Raw genomic sequence first — 8,895 nt, forward strand, 5'->3', positions numbered from 1 at the left:
AATACATTTTATTATATAAGTACAATTGAATTGAATTAAGTTAAAGACAGAGGAAACTCAGTTCATTAAGGCACTTTAATTAAGTAATTAAGTAGGCTAACTTATATGTCCTTATGATTGATAGTCTTAACAAAAAATTTGTTAATAAACTGATATCCAAGAAATCAAAAGGCCAATTATAACTAAATATGCTGTACAAAATAATTGATATTTTTAATGATTAGTTGGAAAACAGAAAAGGAAAAAAGTACACAAAAAGTAAGCATAAACATTTTTTTCTTTTAATTTTGTTCTTCATATACATCTAAATTTATTAACTCTACAATTATTTAATTTTATCCACAGTTGGTGAATAAAATTTAATAAAAAATAAATAAATTAAAAGGGATAAATAGATTTGAGATATAAACTTTGTATTTTGTTTATCAAAGTGGTCCTTCATATCGAATTTGACCATTGTTAAGAGTAGTAATACCTAAACCATATAAATGGCCACAGTATTTTTTACTATCAATCATCCCTTCAAAATACATATCTCTTATTTTAAAAAAAGCCATACCAGTAAGCAAAGAATCACTTCCAGCCTGGTGTTGTGGACCGATTCGTTTTAACTCCAACTGATCAGCTACTTCTTGTAGTCCACCTTTCAAGTTTTTACAACTTTTCATCAAGTATTTTATATCATAAACACAAGGAAAATAAAGGGAAAACAAATCAAAAAATTCGGATTCTTCTTGAGGTAGTTTTTCATCAGTTAAAACTTTGACTAAATAGCCAAAGTCAAAACTACTGTGAAATGTCATCCATTTAATATTATCCATTAATACTAAGCCAGATGTTATGATACATTCAGCAAAAACTATGGGTTCTATCCCATACTCTTCATGTTTTTTGAATTGTATTCTAAAATCCAAAAAATAATTATTTAAATTATATTAGACAATAACATTTATAAAATAAACAAAATATTTAAATCTACAATATAGAATATCATTTACGATTTGTAGAATATCACAAAACAATAAATTGTTTAAAAAGTATAACACCATTGTGACATATGAATCATTTAAAAAAATATAAACTTTTTAAAATATGATCTCTAAAGATTTACTTAAAAAAAAAAATGTCATGATACTTAATAATTTTTAGACTTGAGAACAATAAATTTAAGAAATTTTTAATACTTCTTAAAACAAATTTTCAATCTAATGAATTAATGTTTTAAAAATAAACACACACTTTACTATAAAAAATATATTGTTATTTTAATGGAAAAACAAGATGATCCAAATTTGGTAAGACACTCATTTTTAAAAAACTACACAGAATTTTTTGTAAAAATGTAAAAAAAGAACATATCTGCTCTATGTAAATAATATTTTAAAATGGATAAAATAAATAAAAAATATCCAACTCAATGTTTAAATAGGAATAACTTTTATGAAACTCTTAAAACAAAAAATCAAATATATAGGATATTAGAAATCTAAAAAATATAATTACTAATTAAGAAATGTCTATTAATAAAAATAATACTCATTGTGTTCAATTTATTTTCAACTTAATTTCTTCAAATGTAGTGTTATTTAAAAATAATTGTCATAATTTTTATCAGCACACAAGATACTTTTCAATTGCAACACAAAAAATTCTTAATAAAAAACCTATAATTCAAAGAAATTTACCTGGAATTGGTTAACAGTTCTATACTGTCTTGAGCATACATGTCTTCAGAAAGGTTAAATTTAAAATTGAACTGCCACGTTGTGCATTGGTCAGTAGGGGTTTTGCCTTCTTCGTCGAAAAACGATAACCCAAGCTGAATAATTCTTAGGAGATCGACATTACATCGTAATAGTTGATACAAGTAATCGGCAGTAGTCTTAAATTCTCCAATTGGCCGTGCCACAACACCGGGAAATTCAGTATCCATTGCCACATAACAATATCTTGGTAAAATTTTTCGTATTGATGCAAATTCCTCCTCTAAATTATGAGCCCAGACATCTCTTATACTATATTCTAGTCCATTTGTCTCGAGTGGAGTTTCTGAATCAAATTTATCTCTCTCTTCGGTAGCAGCTGGCATATTCAATGTAAATCGAATGACGGCGGAACACAAGTGACACAATACGACAAACGCACGTGCCGGCAACCATGATAATAAAATCAATTAGAAAATCTCTGGTTTTATCATCGGTATCATCAATAGGTGATGTCTACAACCTATCCTAAAGAACTAACCACAAAACAAAACAAAAATTCAATGATACCATATTGTATCTATTATCTATTTCAATGGTCAGCTAATTTCATACTAAGTATGGTTATATCATAGTTATAGAAACAATATTATCTTTACCTGAGCTATATGATTATTGCTAATAATTTTTTAATTCTAAACCCAGATTATAAATTCATGTGGTCTATGTTAGTCTTATCTAGTTTATGCAATGTGCAACAGGAGATCCAAAACTGATTAGTTTGTTAATTACCTAAAATCTGGATTATTATTGAAATAACGACAAACAATATGAGATGACCATAGGGAATACTTTTACCATAACAAAATAGATCTACTTTGTCTTGTTATTACAATAATTTTAATAACTTAATTCCTATTTTAGATTTCAAGATAAGTATATATTTTGCAAATTATTATTGCGAAATTGACTAAACTTCCACCATGCAAATTATTGATATTTTTGGTATCTATAAAAATAATTTAAAAGATCTGCGATCCTACTAGGTATTAATACTAGAAAAAGTTTCTATTGCGATCAGTTTATAATGTTAAATGAAAAAACCAAAATCATACACATAAAGTGTCATAATGTTTTAACATTAAGATAAAGATAAAAATAATTTTCATCAAAATTTTTTTAAGAGCTAAATATTGACTATTTTGAAATATTGGAAAATAATTTTTTTTTTTTATTAGACGAACAATAAAAAGTATGCTTTCAATGCATTTCAAAACGGTAAATAATATTTTCAAATATTAATAAGAAAATTAATTTGAGAGTTTGCGATAAATAAAAATAAAAAAACCCAGCACAGTGGGAACGTGCCATAGTTGGGTAAAGTATAATGATATCTGACGATGATTAAAATCACTATCATAAAAAACGCTTCGATGCAAATCTGTAGATAGTTTAATTTTAAAATATTGGTGGATTATTCTAAAAGCTACATGATCTTCTATTTACTTATATATATCCTGATTACAAGTTTTATGATTTATAAGTATAATATATGAATAAATATATAAAAGGAAATGGTGTTATTTAAAAATAAAGTATGTCCAATAAATGAGGGATATAAATATTATTTCTCATAAAAAAATTGTATTGATCCATACACTTTTCAATAAGTTATAGCAGTATAAGTTAAAAATGTAAAATATAAAATCAAGAATTTTCACACAAAAATAGCATTCAGTAACTATTTTCACAGTGAAGACAAAATAAAGTCCTAAAATTTTTTTTTTTCATAATAAAGAATATTATATTAGCTTTAATTTGAGATATATATAAGTGTCAGTATTTCCGGAACACTTTCAAGTTATTTTTTTGTGAAAAAGTTATCATTTTGAACCCACTTGTGAGCAAGTAAAGGTTTATAAAAAAATATACAAAATAATAGGTGAATATCTCATGTATCTATAAAAAAAAAATTATACTGATTTGATAATTTTTAAAAAAGTAATGGCAGTTTTAAGTAAAAAAAATTGAAAAAATGTCAAAAATTAGCAATTTTCAAATTTGTAATTTGTTTGGAGATTTCCCCCATTTACGGGGAACAAGGGAAATTTTAATTTTTAAGGATAATGTCTTTAACTTAATACGATTTGTAATCTTTAACGTATCATTGAAAAAAATTGAATCGGTGAGAGCTGAGAAAAAGTGGTAACAGACACAAAAAAAAAAGCACATTATAGTAAAATGAATACCTTCTCAACTTCGCGTCGAAGCTGAAATTTATAATATCCTTTATTTTATCTTAGTTGCCAAATAATCTGATCTTTTTAAATTTTAGTTCAAGTTGTTAATTAATCATGATATAACATAATGTAAGTTATGTATTACATGTATATATAAACAATAATAATAAAAATGTTTCAATAAAAAATTTAAAATCCACTAAATTTAAATAAAAACCATACAATATTTATTTTATATTTTAGTGTATATAATAAATAACCGATCTTATTTTTAGACATATAGTACAGCAGATTAAAAAAAAAAGTTTATACATCATAGTTGAACTAAAGGGCGTAATATAACAAATGGCACATACAATATTTATTTGTATTTTTTGTTTTATAGTGTATGTGTATTCTTTAAGGGTTCAATTGTTCTGTTGAAGCATCAGATTTTCTTCTAGACAAACTTTTTTGTAAAGAAATGGGAGTCAACCATTCTTTAGGCAAACATCTTTGAAAAAAGGGAATACAAGTACTAACATATGCTAGTCTATTAATCCAACTAGGAATATCCTGACCACATAAAATCTAAAAAAATAAATAATAAATAATTAAATTATCCATTTATTTTTGGTCTACAATTTAGTATTATTATTTAAATTCAGAAAATAAACACTTAGTGACTAAAATGAACCGGACTAAAAAGAATTATATTTTAAGAAAAATTTCTATATATACCACATTTAATTGTTAAATGAAGATTTCAATGAAAAATTAATACAATAAATGATAAAATTTAATTATTCACTAAGTTATCTAGCAAAGTACATAAAGTTCCCATCATGATTTTAGTGCCATAAAATCATAAACAAATTTTTATACATAATCTATATACCATACTATCAAAATGACTAAATAGTAAAAACGAGTCCCTCATGATTGAGTTGCAGAAGACTCTTTAAGAAGAATCGTAATACTTTTTTTTATTTCTTAAAAAAAAACTTATGTGGTACTAAAATCACTTAGTTATAGATGGTTTAAAAAAATCTCATTTAAGATGAAGTTTTTTTTTATAAAATATTTAATTTATATTCTTTAAAAAACTGTTCACAAAAATTAAAGTTAAATATATTAATAAAACAAAATTATTAATAATTATAATAAATATATTTTGCAAAATTTACTACAATTCATTGAATAATATTATATTTATTATAATAAAGCAAAATGATTTGAGAATTATTAATATAAATGAAAAATATAAGTATAAATAAACAATATATATTTAGACATATTTTTAAATATATTTTAATAATTTTTTTAAATTTTATTAAAATTATTTATATCATCCCTTAAATATATTAAGTTTTTATAATTAGAAAATTATTAATTAATACAATGACAAAACAATTCAATCTTAAAAATACATACTTTAGTTAGTTGTCCAGAAAAGTGATTACAGTTCTTATTCATTAAATGGTAACGATCTCCACGAAAATCTTTTCCCATTTCAGCTAATATTCTCTTTACATCTGCAGCAGTGAAATCTGTTGTACCGACATGTATAGACTCTCTACAAACAATAATTTAGAAATATCAAAAAGGTATTTATTACAAAGGACTAATATTTTCCTGATCATTCATAAGAAGTATAAAATTACTACCAATTCAAATTATTTTCCATTTTCTACCATTATAAAAAAAAATATTAGCCTCATGATGCAAGACCGATTAAAAACTAATAGGAAAACAGCGACTGGGAAGTTTTGCCTCACCCACCTTATATTCCCATTCTAACTACCATTTGTTCCGATCGATGCAGAATGCCTTTTCTGGAAAACGCTTCACAAAAGTTGAAGATATCAAAAATTGGCTTGATGCATTCTTGGACGCCAGCTAGCACAGTTCAATTTTCAGACAAATGGGAAATTTATAGCTTCAGATGGGTAATACTTTGAATAATATTATTGTACATTTTTTTCTTAAATTAACATAGAAATTTTGAAAAAAACCACACAAATTAAGTTATAGATGCATTATGTATATATATATATATATATATATTTTACCTATGTTATGCTTCTTTTAAGAGTAAATTTTATTACAGTAATATGCAGGATTTTTAATGTTTAGTTAACAAAAAAAAAAATTTGATATACCTATCAAATAATACAATAATAATTGGATACAGCTTTTAAATTTAAAATAATTCTGTTTTATTTTTATTATTTCATGTGTTGAACTATTTAATCAGCTATTAACTACAGTTTCTACTATTGGTCAAAATACTAACCCATCAAATAATATTTACGGCAAACATTAATTCTTTCTTTTGGCAATTAATGAATAATTATTTTATATCAATATTTTTAAAAATAACCATAATCAATTACATTTATTTGATGGTATTGTAGTAATATTCATTTCTCACCTATATCTGTAATGGAATCCTAATTCATTCATGTCTTTTGGAATCATATCAAAAATCCCTGAATCTGGTCCATCATGTCCACCATATCCATATTCTAAAATAAAATAAAATCCCTCATTAAAATTTATGTTGGACAGAATTAGTAAAAAATATTTCATACCTAGTCCATATACTTCAACACCTGAATGATATACACCTAATCCCATATGTGTAGTATACTCATTTATCCAATACTGAAAATAAATATAATTATTATAACCATGAAGTTTTAATAAATGGAATCTAGAAAATTAATAAGTTGGGTTGAATTGTTACATTTGTGATGATAATAAATGATTAACCATTTGGATAATTAAACTATAAGATTATAACATACACATACCATATCATAGACATGAACTATAACAGGTTCTCGAGCCATATTGTTAAGTTAAAAATTAAAGAGATCCATAAAATTTAGGAACAAATATCAAACAACTAAAAAATATAAATATAAATAATTAGTATTAATTATGCAATATATTTTAAGCTTATTTGAAAAGAAAAGTAAGTAATAGAAAAAAATATAAATACAGACCTCTTGTCTCACTATACTTCTCAGTTTTGATAATAATCGCTTCAATATTTTTAATCTTTAAATTAATAATTAAAACTATGTTAATTTTACTGTAATTTATAGAATAAAATCCAAAAATATGTTAATTTTTAGTTTTATACCATATGTATGCTAAGTATCATTAATTTAAAGTTAAATTAGAAAATAACGAATTACAATTAAAAATTGTACTACTAAGAATACATTTTTCAGCAAAACTGATAATTCTTTTGAACTATTGGTGTTATATTCATTTTACAGATTACTGGTTACAAAGACAATTTATAATTCCTAGAAATGAAATGGTTTAATCATAATATGAAAATGCCACCTACTAGAGGGTGTCGACCAATAGTTCTTAATTTATAAAATCGAATTTATGATAACAACTTAGTATCGATAGAAACGTTGAAATAATACGCTATATACTAGTCTCTTTAAAATAATAAAATCGAATAATATATAAAATTATCATAACACGAATATATTATTAAACACAAAATTTTATTGTAACCCAATAAAACTTTTTCAAACATTATACTTAAAGAAATATGTACAAAATGTCCACAACATATTGTTATATTATTATTCACATATATTTATTACAAAGTTATTACTATTTATTTACGTAATATACTGACAAACAATTTTAAAATTTTAATACATGTATACATTTTATATAATTGATGCAATTAATTCTAACAAAAAAATTTTTATAATTGTTTTGTAGTAACATAATCGATGGTAACAATCGACACACTAGATTATCACTAGATGTCGTCCGTGAATAGAAGATTATATTATTAGTATTTTAAGTGGTTTTGTTCGCGGGATACACAATAATATAATTTTAAACTAAAGTCAAACGATGAACTACAATTGTAATTACTAAATTAAAAACATGATTTTGCCATCTTAATCAGGCCATTAAGCATTATAGACGGCATGTCAGCAGGCCTTTCAAGAAATTAGAGAATTTAAAAACTTATTTTGAAAACTTATTTATCTCAACTTTCGTTATAGTGTCTTATTTTTGTTCAAAAAAAATCTTTTCTATAAAATTAGCTAACAATTTATTTGTTGGCACAAGACAATCTTTCTGTATACATATAGTATAAAATCTCAAAAACTTACTTTTGTGGCCTATAAGCTTTTAGATATAACCCATAGATATATGGCTTATATTTGAATATATATTTATATATATGGATATATTTTTATGAAACATTTTCAAAAAACGTCAATTAATGCTTTGTTTTATTTATTTATTAACCTCTATTTGTTTTATCTTTTAATTAATTCGTTAACTTCAATTAAATCTGTTAAAGGGTTTTAAACATTTTAAGACATTATTGAGTTCATTGGGTACATTTAAATAAATAAATTATCAATCAATTAATCAACAAAGTAATTGGATTAAAAAATACAAAATCATCACAAATAAATAACTTAACACAACTATTAAGTTTAATACTTATATGCAATACTTTATTTTAGATATCATTACAAACTATTGTACTTTCAATTTATAAATATAATTATGACATGATGAAAATTTCAATTTGTGAGCACTTATATAAACAAACATATAATTTAGGTGGAATCAGAAATCGTTGTTTTGATGGCTCAACACATGTTTCTACCCACTAGACTAGAACGATCCCTCAAAGTTAATTTAAAATACTTAATATCAGTGGCGCAACCAGGAGAGGCGTCCACGGGTTCAGGCCCTATGGACATAAAAAATCTTAGTAATGGAAGTAGTGAACGATTGAATCACTGCACTATTCTACGTTCAAAAAGCTATCTAAACCCCACATAAAAAATTTCTAATTGCACTTGCGGTTTTTAACTCGATATTAAACGAAACATTTTGTCAATTTTCGAAAATAGCTGTAATACCAATGCCATTATGAGATTGTCAGGGGTTCCTCCACCATTGAA

The 8,895-nt window shown here is 24.3% G+C and overlaps 2 protein-coding genes across 2 annotated transcripts; both read right to left on the minus strand.

Annotated features, from left to right (window-relative positions):
* Positions 1-232: 232 nt before the first annotated feature.
* On the minus strand, positions 233-2,228 carry LOC126899082 (CCR4-NOT transcription complex subunit 7-like). The gene is made up of 2 exons (XM_050673625.1): positions 1,686-2,228; positions 233-903 (listed from the first exon to the last, which is right to left on the minus strand). Exons 1-2 carry the CDS (start codon positions 2,087-2,089, stop codon positions 426-428), a joined length of 882 nt encoding a protein of 293 aa, XP_050529582.1. The 5' UTR covers positions 2,090-2,228; the 3' UTR covers positions 233-425.
* Positions 2,229-3,934: 1,706 nt separating this feature from the next.
* LOC126899085 (deubiquitinase DESI2) lies at positions 3,935-7,248 on the minus strand. The gene is made up of 6 exons (XM_050673629.1): positions 6,934-7,248; positions 6,739-6,833; positions 6,517-6,589; positions 6,357-6,450; positions 5,357-5,498; positions 3,935-4,513 (listed from the first exon to the last, which is right to left on the minus strand). The coding sequence occupies exons 2-6, from the start codon at positions 6,775-6,777 to the stop codon at positions 4,343-4,345; spliced, it is 519 nt and encodes a 172-aa protein (XP_050529586.1). The 5' UTR covers positions 6,778-6,833; positions 6,934-7,248; the 3' UTR covers positions 3,935-4,342.
* Between the last annotated feature and the right edge of the window lie 1,647 nt (positions 7,249-8,895).

Source organism: Daktulosphaira vitifoliae, unplaced genomic scaffold, assembly GCF_025091365.1.
Source record: "Daktulosphaira vitifoliae isolate Bord-2020 unplaced genomic scaffold, ASM2509136v1 Scaffold_2, whole genome shotgun sequence".
Taxonomy (NCBI): domain Eukaryota; kingdom Metazoa; phylum Arthropoda; class Insecta; order Hemiptera; family Phylloxeridae; genus Daktulosphaira; species Daktulosphaira vitifoliae.

What these genes read in the sequence shown, in the direction of transcription:
- LOC126899085 (XM_050673629.1), bottom strand. Translation starts at nt 6,777, where the DNA reads ATGGCTCGAGAACCTGTTATAGTTCATGTCTATGATATG. An exon ending in GGATTCCATTACAGATATAG is followed by an intron (nt 5,499 to 6,356) that starts GTGAGAAATGAA and finishes TATTGTTTGTAG; the next exon opens with AGAGTCTATACATGTCGGTA. An exon ending in TTTCTGGACAACTAACTAAA is followed by an intron (nt 4,514 to 5,356) that starts GTATGTATTTTT and finishes TTATTTTTTTAG; the next exon opens with ATTTTATGTGGTCAGGATAT.
- LOC126899082 (XM_050673625.1), bottom strand. Translation starts at nt 2,089, where the DNA reads ATGCCAGCTGCTACCGAAGAGAGAGATAAATTTGATTCAGAAACTCCA. An exon ending in GAACTGTTAACCAATTCCAG is followed by an intron (nt 904 to 1,685) that starts GTAAATTTCTTT and finishes TTTGGATTTTAG; the next exon opens with AATACAATTCAAAAAACATG.